The following is a 19,088-nucleotide window of genomic DNA, read 5'->3' as shown; positions in this document are numbered from 1 at the left end:
TTTTTTTTTGTGTGTGTGTGGTACCAGGGATCGAAATTGGATCCTTGCATGTGCGAGGCAGGCAGCAGAACCACTGAGCTAAATCCCCTGCCCCATGGTCTGGGCTCTGAAAATGGTACATCAAATTCATCAGTGGAAATGTGAGCACTTAATGATTTACTTTCAGTTCCCATTTAAGTTTTCCTTCAAGCTAGATTAGGTCCATATTTTTTCTACTCTGCTGAATTGACTTCTTTTGTCATGCATTCTTCTCCAAGCCGTTCTCTGTGCCTAAAGCCAGTGTGAGTCTCTTCACTAACTCACTGATTTGAGGTTTTTGGTGGGAATGCTTATTTTTTTAAAGAATTGTAAGGAACCTTAAGGCTACCAGAGTGATAGAGTTGGAGTTGATCTATACAGCAACGACAAACCTTTCAGAGCTTTCAATGGTACAAACAGACCTTTGCGGCATGTGTGCCCTAGGTTTGCCACCACTGATCTATAAGAACTAAGCCACTTCCCTCTAATATCTTTTTTTGTTTGTTTGTTTTACTAGACAAATTTCACTATTAAGAAGGAAGGAAGATAAAGAAGGTAAATCTAACATTGTTGCTCAAAGAAAAATCAATTTTTTTCCCCCTTTTGGCTTTTTGGTAAATTTTCTTTTATAGTAAAAGAAATCATTTTAGGTACTACCTTCTTTTCTATTATATTACAAACCATTTCCTTGTCCTTAAGTATTATGCGAAACATTATTTTTGTGAATGTGTAATGTACATATTACACTAATTCTATAGTTCTCCATGTATTTAAGATTGTTTCCACTCTTGCAATACTTCTAGATATGAAGCTTCAATTCTTCTGTATTTACCATTAAACTAAAAAATGCCATTATCTATGACAAAAGTCTACTTATTTGATAATCAGAAGACTTCTAAAGTTGTTGGATACATATCTGGTGTTTGAAAGATTAACTTACTTTATTTATTTTTTGAGCCAGGGTCTTACTGTGTTGCCCAGACTGGCCCGGATCACCTATGTGCAAGTCATCCTCCTGCTTCAGCTTGCTCAAGAGCTGACATTACAGGCAACTGTTACCCTCCATGATCCCCCCAAATTAACTTTGTTTCCCAATTCTATCAATTAATAATAAATACTTTTTTTTTCCTTCAGTGATGGGCTTTTCAGTGAACTCAGGGCATTCGCATTGAGCTATATCTTCAGCGTTTTAAAAATTTGTTTTGAGACAGGTCTAGCTAAGTTGCCCAGGCTAGGCTAGAACATGCAAATTGTCCTGCCTCAGCCTTCCAGAGAGCTTACATCCAGCAATAAATGTCTTTTTAAAAAACAAAATAAAACTTCAAGTCTTCACAGCCATCTGGAAATCTGCCGAGGTTGTATTCCACAAGATACAAAGTATTTAAACTATGTACTGATTTGGAACTAAACTTTCATTTTAAAAAGGCAAGATATTTCCTGTTTACATCTCGAAGGGGATAAAGTACAGCCGCAGTTTAAGACTGTAAAAGGCATTCTCGGAAGGACTTTCTGGAATACATCATGCTTTAAAAGCTCTCATCTGCATCACCTAATACAAATACATGAATTTTTTTTTTTTTCTTTTTGGTACCAGGGATTGAACTCAGGCCGTTGTGCTTGTGAGACAGGCACCAGAACCACTGACTAAATCCCTGGGCCTAAATACATGATTTTTAAAAATAAGTATTCCAGATAAGTTAGGAAAGCATGGTTAAAAAGAGAATAAACTTTATTTTTATTTTTGAATTTTTATAAAACACAATCATATTCTATTTTACAAATTGCTCTATTTCCCTTAGTTTCTCTGCAACCATCTCCCTGGACTCTTACAGGGTCTGGAGGCCTCAGTGGGGCCTCACCCGCCTGTGTATCAGGGACGCAAGATTGCTCATCTGCTAGCTGTCCTGACCCACAAGTGGGACACTGGTCATGGGTTCTCCACTCTGACACACTCAGCCCTGCCCAAGCCTTCCTGACCTGTCTGTTTTCTGAAAACCACGGCATTTTTTTTTTTTTTTTGTACTGGGGATCAAACTCAGGTCTTTGTGCTTACGAGGCAGGCGGTAGCACCACTGAGCTAAATCCCTGGCCCCAAAACAGCATATTGGAAAGCAAGAGGAATAAGGAGAGAGGTTTTACCCTAGACATCTGTTCTTGGTTAAAAATGTCACTTTATTCATTGTTTCACAGAGCTCCTCAGACACCAGCAGTTTTCACACACACATATGGATCCCTGGTAGCATTTCTCTAAAGACCATTAATGGATGTGGTGTTCTCTGTAGGGGCATTTTGAAAAATGTAGGGGTGTCTTCGGACATCTTCCATGGAGGTCTTTGTGGTTTTGAGTGGGTGGGGACCGAGGACGGCACATGCTCTGCTGGCCAGTAACTTGTAAGGCTCCTGTGTAAATAACTGCTCCCCATGTTGCCTAATAGGGCTTATGAACGTCATTCATGTAGGCAAGACTCTTTGTATGGCCCAAGCCTAGAGTTTAAATAGTTTACATTTATGCACCAGAGATTTTTCCTGTACACACTTGAGTTTTCTAGGACTGCATCTCTGTGTCTATTCAGGGCTGAGCATGCTTGGGTAACTCTGAACTTTACAAGGGCCGTTCTTCATTTTGGAAAACAAGGTTCTGCTGGCTCCACCCCTCCTCCCATACGGGTGCAGAGTCCTCAGACTGGGGTGATTTGGAGAGTGTCCCTACCACTCAGTAGCTTTACCATGCTTTGCAGTATCACCAGGCTTGTGATCGTGATATATATTCATGGGATAAAATAAGTGTGTTGACATATGCATTACAGAGTGAACAAATTAAGGCAACATCTGCTAAAAACATATCACTGGGCTTGTAGATTTTCAAATTAAAACATGTGTTTTCTATTATGAGCCACTTTCTTTTTATTTCTCTTTTCTGTTTACATAGATGTGTTGGTTTTCCTAGCAAGGTGCATATATAAGTAGGTTTTATGATACATAAATTTCATTTCAGAATAGTAAAGAAGCCTTAGATATCATATATTGAGGGCACCGAATTTGACAGGTCTAAGGGCAACTAAGTTGTATTCAAAATGATACATGCATTTTGGACAACTAATTCTAGAATCAAAATGGACTTGGCTGGACTGAAGCATCCTGAGCATAGGAGGTATGAGCTTAATATATAATGAATATTTAGATTTAAAAATTAATACCATGAAAGACACGTTGTGATTAATCCAACTCACAACATTCCCCCTCACTTTGAACACATCATCATTTTTGCCACTTTCTGAAGCACTGGAAGCCCTCTGCATATCTTTACAAGATGTGATCACAAGTACAGTGAATGCTGCTGAGCGCCATCCCACAGAAAGGCAGACTTGTAAAAAGGACGGTGAGTCCTCATCCACCTCATTCAGCAGATCTGACAGCGTGAAACCCTGGCTCTCCCCTGAAGTCAAAATGACCGTGAGAGGTAAACATTTTGAATGGAATCAGAGCCCTAAGGCAGCCACTACAGTGTAGCTAAAGACACTCATAAAAGAGGACTTTGTAAAGCGCCAAGAATGACGGGCTGAGTTTGAAGTGAGAGAAGGGTATTTTGAGGGAATTAATGGCAGTGTGTCTTTACTATGATAAAAAAATAAATTCACTGTATTTGCTGATACACATTGTATTTTTCACTCCTAGCGCCTCACCGTCTCACGAGCCCACTGACCTCTAGCGTGATCCTGTTCTTCACCAGAAGCCCAATCTTGATGTCCATAAGGTTCAGGTCTTTTTCCAGCTGCTGATTGGCCCTGATCTTGGTCACCACTTCCTCCCTCAATCGTGCTACCTCCAGATCCTCCTGGAAATCCAAGTCACTTTGGTCCAATAGGTGCACAAATTTGCGGATTACTGTTAACGGTGGGTTTTCAGAGCCAACTGCAGTAAGAACAGGCATACTTTAATTAGGAAAGCTTGGGGAGAGAAAACAGGTCTGTAAATAAAGCATCACCAGAAAAACTGACCAATGAAAGTATATGGTCAGTGGAACAAATCATTTCCCATCAAATAAAGTTTGGGCCAGAAAACCGATCATATTAACAAATACACAGAACTCGTCATGCCTGGGGCCAGTGTTTTCTAGTTATCTAATGTTCATTTATCAGCCACCTCTCATGCTCTTCCAGGGACCCATGCAGAGACAAGATGAGGAACCTGGGAAAGAGAGTTAATGCAAGTGATCTCACCCCTAAGACTTTGTGGCCGAGCCAGATAAGAGGTTTATGTTCTTGCTGCAGGAAGCAGAAAGTGGTTTCTCTCAATCTAGAAGACCTTTGAGGGGGAGCCAGAACTGGGTGAAAGTAAATTTTAAAAGGTCACTGAATGACTGTAAACATCAAACAGGATCAAGTCCAGAAAGAGTGGAGTGAATATTTATGTCTGGCAGAAGTAAAATGATGTTAGAAATTGAAACTTGGTCCCTGTCCTTTTGTGATGGACCAAGGGAGACTGTTCAAAACTTAGAGGCCAGCCTCAGTCACTGAGAGGAAAATTCTCAGATAATTGTAGGAGGGTTTTCCTGGAATACCTTCAACTTTGTGTTTAATTCTCTAGCACTTTTGACTCTTAAAAATATCTTTTTTAATGTGCTTAGTGAGAACAACTCCAGGTAAGCTGTTAACAGTAAACTGTCTGGGGCCGGGGATTTAGCTCAGTGGTTCCACTGCCTGCCTCGCAAGCACAAGGACCAGAGTTCAATCCCTAGTACAAAAAAAGAGAATAAATTGTCTGGATCCTCAAGGATGAATAACGATTAGACACAGTAACAGTGGCAGAGGGGAGGGAAAGGGAACTTAAGAAGAATTGAGATGTATCACATACATGGATCAGATCCCCACGATTAATACAATCATTATGTAAACAGAGTAACAAAAAAAAAATTTAAAAATGTGACTTGAAAGAGCTCAGTCCAGCTCAAGCACCCTCAGTGCCCATCTCCTTCCCACCTGGGGCCCTAGCTGTTCTTCCCTGGACTTCTTGCTTGGTCCCATGGTGATTTGATGCTCAAGGAGTAAGAACAGTTAAGCCAACAACACAACCACAGTGTGAAGTCAGCAAGAACAACCAAATCCAGAGTTATGTATGTTTCTATTTTCTACTTCTGATGACCTTCATGGGAGAGATGACCTTGGATCATGTGTTTACCATCTTTGGGAGATGAGACTGGTTAGCTTTTTTACTTTTTATTCTCATTTCTAAAATGTCTTATATAAATATATTTTATCTTCAAAGTGAGAGGGAAAACATAGGCCAGTTAATAAAGCAAGCAGCTGCAATGTAGGCTTATCTTCTGGTGAACTTTTTTGCATTAGATTGCAAATTTAATGTAAAATAAGTGCATTCATGCCATCACCATTCTTTTTGAAGAAGAAATGAAACCCATTCTTCTTATCCCTTCCACTGTGTCTGTTTAGAACTAGAGCCTGAGATGACAAAGTCCACCGGACAATGGCACTGTCCTCTGTTCCTAGAGCAGCCTCTGAAGCCCGGGCTGGAGAGAACTCGTCTTAGGTTAGGAAGGAATTGGGCTGTCCCCAAACGTTCCTGCTTACCCAGGGTTCTGTAGTCATCTCTGGCTTTGCTTGCTCTCAGTAGAGACTGTATTTTCACAATTTCATTGTTCTGCAAAAAAATCGAGAAAGTCATGATCACACAGATCTCATCTACTCCACTACCTTATAATTTAGAACTTTAAGGAACTGACATATTGTCTAAGATCTAAGATTGATCTAAGATCTGAGGTAATTCAGATGTAGTGTTCCAATGTATCTCTCTCTCTCTCTCTCTCTCTCTCTCTCTCTCTTTGAAGAATGGGGTCATATAAGTTAGCTCCAAGTAGAAATAAGACACAAAAGTTCTGTTTAAATAAAGAGATCTAAAAAGGGAAAGAAGTTGTAGCACAGAACTTAGATAACACAATCTAAGTCCACACAGCTATTCTTTAAAGACTATAGAAAAATCCCTCTTGTGGACTTCGATGTGCTCAGTCAGCAGTAAGGAAAGCTATACATACATACAACACTGGAGTCTTCTCTCTGCCCAAATAGAAACCCACATGCATTTTTCTTACATGATCTTTGAAATACCGCAGTCGTGAAAGGTAGTTCTTCCTTGCTGTTGCCATTCGGAACCAGGATTGAATCTAAAATCAAATAAAAACAGAAATCAAGGTAATCATCAAACAACAGTCAATATAATTGTATGTACTCTTACTAAAAATAACGATATCTTATTGGATGAAATTAGCAGCCTGCTATATATAAGCATCTGAAGCCTATCCTTCACTCCCCACTTCCACTGCCTTCTTTAGAGGGATTCAAAGCACTTTATATTACCCTTCATCTCAACACCTCAACAGAAGAAAGGTGGGGATGTAAGGTAGCTCTGTACTATTTTGTTTTAATCTCAACAGATAAAAGCCAAGAGAGCAAGGCATTTGCCAAAAGTTGCAGTAAGTCATTGTATCAAATTAAACTTGTCCAGGGCATCTCCATTATCTTTTAAATACAGTAGCCTTTAGGTTTCTGTAGAAAAACATCGCAAGTGGTCTCCAGAGGGGCCACCTGCTATCAAGAGTTCAGAGGGCTCAAGCCTGTGTTCAATGGTGAACACAGGACAGTGTTTCATCAAGAAGCTACTGTACTGTGGATCTAGATCACATCATTCTCTGACTTCCCAGTTTAAAACAGTTTTCAAACTAATCTCATCTGATCCCAATTTATCTCTACAAGCTCATTTTTGCATAGTCCTGTGGCTTTTCACCCCGGCAGAGTGGTCACCACACAGCCTTTTCTTCCTCTATCTGCCTGGGAGGAAGGCGGATCTGAGGCACTCAACACCTGAACACAGCTCCTAAACTAGCTCTGCTTCTTCTTGTCACTGCTTTGCGTGTTAAGAGGAACTTGGGCTGGCTCCTCCAAGAGTTTAAATAGTTGATCTACATTTTCTAGACATCTATTGGTTATACAACACTTCACATTTGATTCTCCTAATCACATGAAGGATGTGAACCAGTTACACTGGCTCTCTTGACTGGTCTGAAGATGATCTACTGAGTAAGTAGTTGAGTTAGGATTGACTTCAAAGCTCATACACACCACTTCCACAACTCTGCCTTCCAGAATCAAAACAAAGTGAGGGGAAAAGCTGAAGCACTTGATATGGTAGCAAAGGATATTTACCTTCACAATAGAATCAACATTACTAGCGAACATTTGCCGTCTTAACAGGTATGCCTTCCGTTGTTTATATGTCTTCCAAAAAGCCTAAGGAAAAGACAGGTTACAGAATTACTGATAAGAATTACTGATTTAGAAAGTGCCAGCATGGAGTACATCTCAGGAGGCACTGGGTCAGAACTTTTGGGCCCTCCCCTCCAAATCTCCTTGGGGCCCATCTCTGTGGGTGGACGTTAGCCAGGCAGAACACACACCAGCTTGCTTCTGGGTTCTGATCCAAGATGGCAGGGGCCACCCAGGTAGGCCTCCAGTTTCCTGCTTGAAAGTTTACTTTAGCAAAGTCCTGCATGTCAACAAGCAATAATTAAACAGAATTTAGCCCCCCGCCACAGTATTAAATGGATGTTACTGATATTTGGTAACAACACAAATAATGGAAGATAATGACCACCAGTATCTTTATGCCTACATGTGGTCCACAGTGGTCCAGAATGGAAACTGTTGCACTAACTCGTGACACAGCTAGTATTTTTGGAAGGATTAAATCTGTAACTGTTATCAATTACTCCACTCTATCTATGACTGTCTTTTTGTTGAAACCTAATTCATGCATCTTATTTTTCAAATTAGAAATGAAATATAAGTTCCTTGTTAAAGGTGAAAATGCAAACATTGAATTATGTTTGTAAATTTATTTTCATGCCTACATATTTTAATGTACCTCACTCATTCAATAATAAAATATGGAGTTTTTGTTAGGGAACTGATCATATTAAAGTGTGCTGTGATGCCGCCAGCACAGGCTGCATTCTCCTGGTACTTCTTGGCTCCTAAAATGACCTCATGCCCTTATCTCTGGTTTCCCTCCCCGCAAGACCACAGTGGTCCAGAGAAGTTGAAACCTGTGTCTGCAGGGCTGGACCCATAAATGCAACCTGGCCTGTGATAGGTTACAAGTAGCTCACCCCTCATTAATAATCAATAGCTTGGCCCAAAGATAATAAAAGGACCTTCCCTTCTTTGTTCTTTCTTCTGCCCCTTCTTCCGCTCTGCTCCTGCTTCCTGAATAAAATCTCCAGTCGTACCTCTTGGTGTGTGTGTGGCCTAGTTGTTGAGCATCTCTGGAACCCTTTCATTGGTGTCAGAAGTGGGATCTGGGATTGCCAGGCCCACAGGTTAAAATACCTGGGGACCCGAAACCCAGATACCAAGATGCTCCAACTCAGCCCCCACCCGACGTCCGCGACCACCTTTGTGGGCACCGTTCTCACAGCCAACACGGATCCATCTATCTTCAGGCCTACACTGGATATTGGTTAAGTTTCCCCTTCTGAGACGTCTTTAGGATAGCGGGAGATCCCAGAGTCCTAGACCACCCAGGAGGACCACGTCTGGGACAAGGCCAGGGCCCAGGCCCTCTGTCCCTCAGTTTTGGCAAACCGGGTTTGCTGTGTTGAGTCCAGTACTCAACTGAGCTAAGTCGGGACTTAACTCCCCATAAACTCCTATCTTGTGCGAGGGACGCCTTCACAAGAGACCGAGTTTCAGCTTTCTAGACAGGGTCTAGAAAAAGAGGGGGTCTTATCAGAACTCTCGGAGATGTCTGGACTTCTGATAACCTCCTGTCCTGGTAGTCATGGGCTCTGGCTCTTCCATACCCATAGACTCTCCTTTGGGATGCTTACTCAGGAATTTGGAGGGCCTTGACCTAAAACCCAAGTGGCTAATTCGCTTATCCACTCAAATTTGGCCCCAATATCAACTAGACAATCAAAATGTCTGGCCACCTAATGGCTCCCTTGAACCGGGTCTAATTAGGGACCTATATAACTTTTGTGAGCATCAAGGAAAGTGGTCGGAGATTCCATATGTCCAGGGTTTTTCTTATCCTAGCAACCAGCCCTCTCTTTGTTCCACTGCCCAGAGACTGTCTCTTCTATCACCTCCTCCCACACTTCTGCTAGCCCAAGGTCTCCCCGGCTGCCAACCCCCTCCCTCTTCATTCCTCACACCAGCTGGACCCAGCCAATGACCCTCCCCCATACGGGGCACCAGGAAACCAACCCACTCCTCCCCCTCCCCCATCAGACTCCTCCTCTCCTCCTAGACCTCCTACTCCTCCCATTTCCTCAACACTTCCTACCGCTCTGCCCCATGTTCCAACCCCACCTCTCACTCGTTCCAAGTCACATATGAGCCACATGATGGCGCCCTTGCGCGGCGAAGTAGCAGGGGTTAAAGGAATCATCCATGTTCATATCCCCTTCCCCATGACTGAACTAGCTCTCATCCAAGCCAGACTTGGTTCTTTTACTGCTGATCCAACAACCTTCGTAAAACAATTTTAACTCTTGACAGTCATATCATTAATCTATCATGATCTTTTTGTTGTTCTCACCAATACTTTAACTCCTGAAGAAGGCAAAAGAGTGCTGGATCAGGCTCGTGCTCATGCAGATCAGGAGCATTTGACAAATGACCACCATTGGGTAGGTGCTGCCGCAGTCCTGGAACAGGACCCAGGATGGGATTACAACACCACGGTGGGGATTGAAGCTCAAGACAGGTACATTAATTGTCTCCTTCATGGGCTCCGCAGAGCCACTATGAAGTCTATAAATTATGAAAACCTTAATGAAATTATACAAGATAAAAATGAAAATCCGTCTGCCTTTTTCCAAAGGCTAACTGATGGCCTCCGCCAACACACCAAACTTGACCCTGAGTTTGTCGATGGCCAGAGATTAATTATGATGCATTTCTTTTCTCAGAGATACCCTGACATTAGAGTTAAATTTAAAAAGCTTGAAAGGGGGCCTTTGACTCCCCCTGCAGAGGTTCTGGCTTTAGCATTCAAAGTCTATCATGGCCGTGACGATCTCAAGACCACCAAAAAGTACCAATTATTGGCACAAGCCTTCAGTCCTGCCAAGCCACAACTGCCTCAAGGAAAGGGACCCTTCAGGGGGTCCCCTCAACCACCTGTTACCAGTGCAATCAAGAGGGTCACTGGTCCAGAGAGTGTCCAAATCCCAGAGTGCCTACAAAGCCTTGCCCTAGGTGCCATCAGAAGGGACACTGGGGTCTTGACTGCCCCCTGGCATCCACCTGCCATCGAGCCGCCAGCCCCGCCACTCCCCAGAGTGATGACCTGATAGGTCTGGCAGCAGCTGAAGGGCTATGAAGAGGCCCTGGCACAACTGGCCCAACACGGATCACCGCCCAGGAGCCCAGGGTAACCTTAATTGTGGCAGGTAGGACCATTATTTTCTGATTGAATACTAGTGCCAGCTTTTCTGCATTGAGAGAATTTGGGGGACCTTCCTCCCTGTCTCAGACATGTATTGTTGGGATAGAAGGTCAAAAACATCTCCCTCGACAGACTCCCTTACTGTCATGCACAATTGGTGACTTTTCATTTCCTCATTCATTCCTAGTCCTCCCATCCTGTCCCATTCCTTTATTAGGTCGTGACATCTTATCCCAAATTGGGGCATCCATTCATTTTCTATGCCTAGCCCTTGCAGCACTCCAATGTCTTCCTTTTGTCTCCTGTTGTCCCAAGCTGTTGAACCTCTGGTCTCTGCATCTAAATGGTCAATTAGTCCCTCCCTTGTGGACCCCAGGTATGGGATGTTCAATCTCCCTCAATGGCCAAATGGCCTCAATTAAAGTTTTCCTCAAAGACCCCCTCATGATTTCCAAATCAGGCACAAAATTCCCTCCCTCGTACAAGCCTTGAAGGATTAGCTCCCATCATACATAGCCTATTACAAAAGGGGTTTGGTTTCTAAGACCCACCAATTCCCCATTCAATACCCCATCTTGGCAATAAAAAAAACCAATGGAACATATCACTTAGTTCAAGACCTCCGAATCATTAATTCCGCCACTGTCCCTATTCACCCTGTTGTACTCAATCCCTACACTCTCCTGTCCTCAATCCCATATAATGCCACTCATTTCTCAGTACTAGGTCTCAATGATGCTTTCTTTTCAATCCCTTTACATAGAGATTCTCAAGACATTTTTGCATTTACCTGGACTGATCCTTTCTCTAACGTATCTGCTCAATTAACCTGGACAGTATTATCTCAGGGTTTCAGGGACAGTCCCCACCTGTTTGGCCAAATTCTAGCCCAAGGTTTATCCCTTCTCCAACTTCAAGGCTCACGATGTATCCAATATGTAGATGATCTCCTTTGTGCTCCCTCATTAACTCTACTCCAACAAGATACTTATATACTTCTAAATTTCATTTCCAGGAAGGGAAATCGAGTTTCCCCAATGAAGGTCAAACTCTTCCAACAACAGGTTACTTATTTGGGGGTATCCCTGACACCTGGTTTTAAGTCTATTACACTAGATAGAAAGCAGGTTCTTCGAGATGTTCCAACACCCACCACCAAAAAGGAGCTTCTTTCCTTTTTGGGTATGGCTGGATATCTTCGATCCTGGATTCCCAATTACTCCCAGCTGGCAGCTACGCTCTATGAAGCTGCCAAGGCAGATCCCCATGAGCCTATAGAAACTTCTATAACCACCCCCTTTGTTCACCTTAAGTCCACCCTATTAGAGGCTCCTGCTTTACACCTCCCTGATCTGTCACATCCTTTTCATCTCTATGTGTCAGAAAATAAGGGATTTGCACTTGGAGCCTTGGGCCATCAGCTAGGACCCACATTTGTGCCTGTGGCCTACTTATCTAAACGGCTAGATTCCACCGTCAGAGGGTGGGTCCCCTGCTTATGAAGCTTAGCCACTGCATCTCTCTTAATTCAGGAGTCAAAAAAACTCACTTATGGATCCCCCACATGGTCTTGTCTCATCATTCCATTTCAGATTTATTAAATTATAAACATTTACAGTACCTTCCCCCATGTAGAGTTCTGTTCCTTCAGATGGCACTTCTACATGATTCCTCTTTGACCTTTCAACTCTGCGCAGTCCTTAATCCCTCTTCTCTGTTGCCAACTCCTAAAGTGGATGCCCCCATCCATCAATGCCTAGAGGTCCTTGAAAAATCTCCTGCCCCACGAATCTCATATTCTAGAAGGCCCCCTCCCCTCCTCTGATTTGGTCTGGTTTAGAGATGGCAGCTCATTTATCAAAGATAAAATAAAAAAGATAGGATATGCCATAGTCTCCCACTCTGAAGTTATAGAACAAGGACTCTTACCGGCACAAACAACCAACCAACAAGCAGAACTCATAGCCCTCACTTGGGCCTTTGTCTTAGCTTCAGGTAAGCGGTTTACAATCTATACAGACTCCAAGTATGCCTTTCATATTCTCCTCTCACATGCAGCAATCTGGCATGAGAGAGAATTTTGTTCCACAAAGGGCAGCTCCATCCAGAATTCTAAATTCATCACAGAACTTCTACAGGCCTCTAGGCTACCATCAGCAGTAGGTATTGTCCATTGTAAGCCTCATCAATCAGATTTATCAGAGATAACTAAGGTAAACAATAGGGCTGATCAGGCAGCAAGAGAGGCTGCCTTAAATTCACAGGCTGTCCCAAACCCTGATTCTATGTTACCCCTGACTTTAGCAGACTCCTCTGATGATTCAAATACTCCTGCTTAGGCCTTTTCCTTAACTAGGGATCAGCTTATCTATCTACATAAACTTTTCCATCCTGACTCCAAGACTCTTTTGGCCTTTCTGGAACCTATAATCCCTCTTTCTCCCTCAGATAGATTGTTTCTCCAAAGCCTTTCTTCCACCTAATATGTCAAAAGTCCAATCCTCTCTCAAGACCCGCCCTCTTCCCCACACATCAGGCTAGAGGCATGTTGCCAGGTATGGATTGGCAAATTGATTTCACCCACATGCCCAAGATAAAGAAATACAAATACTTACTGGTGCTAATAGATACATTCTCCGGGTGGGTCAAGGCGGCCTTTCCCACTTCAAACAACTGTGCCCTCACTGTCTCTCTTCTGCTTTTTAAAGAGCTCATCCCTAGGTTCGGACTTCCCACCTCCTTCCAATCTGACAATGGACCTGAGTTCACCTCCCAGGTGACCCAGGGTCTTGCTAAGTTTATGGGAATTTCCTAGCACTTTCATATTCCATTCCATCCCCAATCATTGGGGAAGGTAGAACGTACCAACAGGTCCATCAAGTCTATCCTTACTAAGTTAGCTTTAGAGCTCCACATGGACTGGGTTACTCTTTTACCTCTTACTCTGTTAAGGTTGAGGTCTCTACCTAAGGATGCTCTTCAAATTTCCCCCTTTGAGTTGACATTTGGGCATCCTCTGTTACCACCAGGACTGAATCCCCAACCCTTGCCCCTTCCCACTGCCCAGATGTGAGCTCAGATATGTCAACAGGCAGATTCATTGCTACCTTGCCTGGTGTCTATTCCCCCATCTACCTATCACCCTGGAGATCAGGTCCTCTTGGCCCTGCTTCATGAACAAAGAGATCCCCTCAAACCTAAGTTCCAAGGGCCATTTACAGTGATTTTGTCCACCCCAACTGCGGTCAAACTAAAGTCCCTTCATGGTTGGTTTCACTGTTCTTGTGTTAACCCTATTTGTCTACCCCTCTCTCTCCAATTACTCCAACAGGTTCCTCTCCATCCTACTCTGCAACTTCCATGGGAACTCTCAAGATAAAGCTTACTAAGGTCACAGAAGAGTCCTCTGGCACAGATCCAGGTTCACAAGAGATCACCTGCACCCAGAACATCTAAGTGCTTCCATGGGATACTGTGAGGCTTTTATTACTTTGTCTCTCCTTGATTTATTTAGCTTTTGCATATTGTTCTTGGGGGGCTTCTTTTTTGGAATTGGATTGGCCATGGTGGCCCCTCCATCCTATAGTTTTTCTTCCAGAGTTTGTCTTGCCTTGATTTATTATCTTATTATTGGTATCTTCGCCACTTCTTGCCTGCCTATAATCTTTCCCATTTAATATGTTCCCTATAGCCCATAAAATGTCCCCCTCCCTAATTCCTTGCTACCTTCTAATCATAATTTCCCTGATATCAGCCACCGCAGACCCCTCCTGTGCCCCAGAGTGCGTAACTACCCGACCATGCTTTTAGAAGAGAAACACCAATTATGGGTGGTGGCAAGCTCAGGCCTACACTCATGAGTGCCCTCCACTCTCATTTTCCTATTGTACTTCTATCCATTCCTCATGTTACAAAACCTCTTCCATCTGTCCTTACAATGGACACAGATATAACAAGGCAAAAATGCCATCACATAGTATTTCCCATACTTCATTCTGTGGATGAGGACAAAACACCTGGGCCTGTTTTTCCCTACTTCCCCAATTGGGAACATCAGACAGAGAAGGGGTCCAAGATAGGGCTGTAGAGGACCATGTCCAACAAGTACAACAGGCCATTATAAAGTTCTCACAGCCTCCTACAGAAAAGCCTTATCAGGGAATTGATCTAGACAAGATTAAGTACATATCAAATTCACAACAAAGAATACTTCACCTCTTCAATACCACACTTCACACCATCCCCACATGCCAGACAGATTGTTGGATGTGCCTCCCCATAGTCCCAAAACCATATGTCCCATTTCTGATCCCTTGGCCATTTTACATTAGCTGCCCAGCCAACAACACCAGGATCCACACAGCAAAAGATCTTAGGATCTATGCCACAGGATTGCCTACACCAGAAGACATTTCTAATCTTACCTGTGTCTCTCAAACCTATCTAAACTCAAACATCTTACAAGTCCTTTGACAGGCTAATCTTTCTTTTACTGACTGCCCATGTCTTCCCCCCGGTCTGTTTTTCATCTGTGGAGATAGGGCCTATAAATGTTTCAATATCTCCTCCTCCTCTGAGGTCCCCTGCTATGTTGCCTTTATAACTCCATCGCTAAAATTATATCCTGATGATACCTTTCCTGCATTGGTCGCCCAATCGAAAGGACCAAATTCTGAGAGACGATCAAAAAGGGCAATACCACTCCTAGCCCCGGTCTTAATAGGTGCAGGAATCCAAACAGGTCTAGGGACAGGACTGGCAGGTATGTCTACTTCCATCCACTTTTATCAACCTCTCTCCCAAGAGCTTAATGAAGATATGGACAGAGTGGCTGACACCTTGTTTGCCTTACAGAACCAGATAAATTCCTTAGCAGTGGTAGTATTACAAAATCAAAGGGGCTTAGATGTTCTAACTGCAGCCCAAGGGGGCATTTGCCAAATGTTAGGAGAAGATTGCTGTTATTTTGTAAACCAATCAGGCATAGTCACCACCAAAGTCCGAGATTTAAAAGATAGGATCAGAAGGAGACAAGCCCAATTAGAAGATCAACAGCCTCTTTCTTTATTCTCAAATATGTTACCCTGGATCTTACCCTTCCTAGGCCCTCTCTTCTGTATCCTCCTCATAGTTACCATTGCTCCCTGTCTTCTTCGTTATAGCCAGTCCCAGGTTAGCCAACTTTCTACCTAGGTCTCCCAACAGATGGCCCATCAGTTGGTGCTGAAGACACAAAGCCCTAACGAAACTTCTTTCATATGGCAGCCACCTTTCATCACCAAAACCAGATCCAGATTTCTGCTCAATTCAAACAGTTCCTGGAGGATCTCCTACTTGATCTACCTTGGTTTGTCCCTCACCCTTGTCCAGTACTACAGGTAACCAATTGGGTTTCTAGGGCATGGCTTCAGGGAACTCTTTGTAGCTTTACATCAGCTGGGATTGAAGCCTTCACCTTCCTCTTAATAATAATTACCTCTGGGAATAATCTATACCAGTTCCTAGAGCTTCCCCTTGACTAAAATGAATTCAGGCCGCCTATTTTGGCCCGCAGCCCATGGCTCAAGCCTCTTTAATTGCTTAGCCATGGCACTCATCCCATATGATCTCCAATTAATTGCCCGTCTTTCATATTTCCCCCAAAGTTGTGTATACTGCACAGAGACATTTCTCCCTGATGTCAGGGGCCCAATACGAAAGGAAGGCCACACAGCACTGCTTCCTTGGTATTGTGAAATACATCAAGATTACTTTGGATATTCCTTCAGTCCCTCCACTTATCTTTCTAACCCCTCAGAAACCTGCCAAGGGCCTATAATTGCCTCCATAAAGCTCTACTGGCCACATGAGCCACTGGGCACTGCTTGGTTCCCATCAGGATCCAGTGTTCCCCTCCTGGTTCACTTGTTTTGTCATCAACCTGCCTTACCTAAAGGAAATACTATAGAGGACCCCATCCAAAAAAAAGGATGGACTATTCCGTATACCTCTCATTTTCACCCTGGCCTTTTTAGATGATATTGAAGGCTGTCCCTTGCCATGGTATGTTAAAGAAATGTTCCAAGATGACATCCTTATGTTTCACCAAAGTTTGGTCAGAACACATGTAAGACAACATTGGGATAGGCAGTGTGGACCCTTTACCAACTATATTCTGCCCCTTTCCCCTCCCTCACTGATAAGTTTGTGTGTTTTGATTCTTCTTAAAAAATCTTACAGACAACTTCAATGGGAATATTATTGTCATCGTCAGTTCATCTCTGCTCAAAAACAGCACAGTCAACCAGACTTCACACCCGTCCCCTCGAAGGTGTCATCGCCCCAAACTCAGCAGGAAGTAGTAACAGAAGACAGACACTCCACCCCCTTCCCTCGGCGCGTAGTTTGCACTGGCTGCCGCTTCTCATCCAAAACCAAAGAGTGGGAAATGTTAGGGAACTGATCATGTTAAAGTATGCTGTGATGCCGCCTCACAGGCTGCATTCTCCTGGTACTTCTTGGCTCCTAAAATGACCTCATGCCCTTATCTCTGGTTTCCCTCCCCCCAAGACCACAGTGGTCCAGAGAAGTTGAAACCTGTGTCTGCAGGGCTGGACCCATAAAAGGCAACCTGGCCTGTGGTAGGTTAGAGGTAGCTCACCCCTCATTAATAATCAATAGCTTAGCCCAAAGATAATAAAAGGACGTTCCCTTCTTTGATCTTTCTTCTGCCCCTTCTCCCTCTCTGCTCCTGCTTCCTGAATAAAATCTCCAGTTGGACCTCTTGGTGTGTGTGTGGCCTAGTTGTTGAGCATCTCTGGAACCCTTTCAGTTTTATCATTTAAAAAATAATATACATCTTCATAATGGTTTATAAAAAAACAGGATGAAATAAAAAGGATTAGGGAAAAACTTGCTCTAGCCTTTTCAATTCACACCCATAGAAATGACAGACAATGCTCTTAGAAAAAGAAACTCAAGGGCTGGGGATTTAGCTCGGTGGTTCTGCCACCTGCCTTGTAAGTGCAAGGACCTAAGTTCAATCTCTGGTACAAAAAAAAAAAAAAAGAAAGAAACTCAAGCAAAAGTAAGTTATTAGCTGGATGTGGTGGCACAAACTGCTAATCCCAGCACACTCTGAAGGCCGAGGCAAGTTCAAGCCCAACCTGCAACTTAGTGACTTACTCAGAATCTGGTTCAAAAAGGGAAAGGGGGGCCTGGGATGTAACTCAGTGCAAAGACCCTGGTTCAATCTTCAGGGTTAAATGAGAGGGATACAGATCTACAGTCCTCAGGGTTCCCAGAAGAGAGAAGGTGACTGGAATTGGGCTGTAGAGGGACTCATGAAACAAATTCCATAAAAATATGGGAAATCTTCAGGATGACTCCAGGCTTGAGAGAGCCTTCATGGTCATCAGAGTCACTGTGAGGAAATTATCACCTTACCCATTTGTTAAGCAGTGGGCAAAACTAGGTAGATGAGCAAAAGGGCGTGGTCTTTTTTGGGGGGGCATTGAGATGGGAGTCTCACTATGCAGCTCAGGCTGGCCTCAAACTTGTGGCGATCCTCCTGCTTCAGCCTCTCGAGTGCTGGGAACACAGGTGTATGCCACCATGCCTGGCTCCCTAGTTTTATCTAATTTTCAATATATCTAGCCTAGGAACATACAAGTACCTGGTTAGAAAAAACATACTCTCTAGTAAAGTATAAAAAGAAATCTTACCTCCCTTCACATACCTTTATATCTCCTCCATTTATAATAGAATTCCTTTACATATTTCTTCTACATACATTTAGAACCAGAGATGGGATTATAACTTTTGCTTTTTTGTGTGTGTACTGGGGACTGACCCCAGGGCCCTTGCACTAAGCTGCATCCTCCTTTTCACTCTTTATTTCATTGAGTACTTTTATAAGCACTGTCCCTTTCTCCTCTCCTCTGACACGCATGTTAAATCTTTCTAATCCCTCGATCCCTGAGACTCATTATTTTTCCAGTCTCTTTTCCTGGTTGTCCAGACCTGCACATTTCTATTGTTCTAGTTTGTAGTTTACAAAGTCATTGCTCTGTTCACTGCATTCTGCTGTTGATACTATTCGCAGTTTTCCACATCTGTCACTGTGTTTTTATTTTTGTGGTATTGGGAACTGAACCCAGTGCCTTCACATGGAGTTGCATCCCCAGTTTTTAATTTTTTTTACTTTGAGGCAGGGTCTTGCTAGGTCACTAAATTGTGCAGGCTAGTTCTCAGCTTGTGATCCTCTTGCCTCAATCTCCCAATGCTGGGGTCACAGGTGTGCACCACCCCATGCCCAGCTGTCATTGTCTTTTTAAGTTCTAAAGTTACTGCTTAGATTTTTCTTTTTCTTTTTTCATACTGGGGATCGAACTTGGGACCTTGTGCTTGTGAAGCAAGTGGCAGAACCACTGAGCTAAATCCCAGCCCTAATGCTTAATTTTCTTTACATCTTCCATTTCTTTGCTGAGACTTTCTTTCAAACATGTGCATAATTACTTTTTTAAAAAAGAGACAGGGCCAGGGATTTAGCTCAGTGGTTAGGTGGCCTGCCTTGCAAGTGCAAGGACCCAAGTTCAATCCCTGGTACCAAAAAAAAAAAAAAAAAAAAA

The 19,088-nt window shown here is 43.2% G+C and overlaps 1 protein-coding gene across 1 annotated transcript in view; it reads right to left on the bottom strand.

Moving 5' to 3' along the window:
- The window catches only part of Iqgap2 (IQ motif containing GTPase activating protein 2), a 233,150-nt gene that overhangs the window by 50,109 nt on the left and 163,953 nt on the right, over window positions 1-19,088 (bottom strand). Inside the window, exons 17-20 of the mRNA XM_010619114.2 lie at window positions 7,233-7,316; window positions 6,122-6,193; window positions 5,604-5,673; window positions 3,722-3,930 (exon numbers count right to left, since the gene is read on the bottom strand). Coding sequence (XP_010617416.1) covers window positions 3,722-3,930; window positions 5,604-5,673; window positions 6,122-6,193; window positions 7,233-7,316 — 435 coding nt within the window. The remainder of the gene's footprint in view (window positions 1-3,721; window positions 3,931-5,603; window positions 5,674-6,121; window positions 6,194-7,232; window positions 7,317-19,088) is intronic.

The sequence above is a fragment of the Fukomys damarensis genome, unplaced genomic scaffold (assembly GCF_012274545.1).
Source record: "Fukomys damarensis isolate Sample0158 unplaced genomic scaffold, DMR_v1.0_HiC HiC_scaffold_1, whole genome shotgun sequence".
NCBI lineage: Eukaryota > Metazoa > Chordata > Mammalia > Rodentia > Bathyergidae > Fukomys > Fukomys damarensis.
Note: the sequence above shows the minus strand (reverse complement) of the source record. Positions and strands in the feature narration are given on the sequence as shown.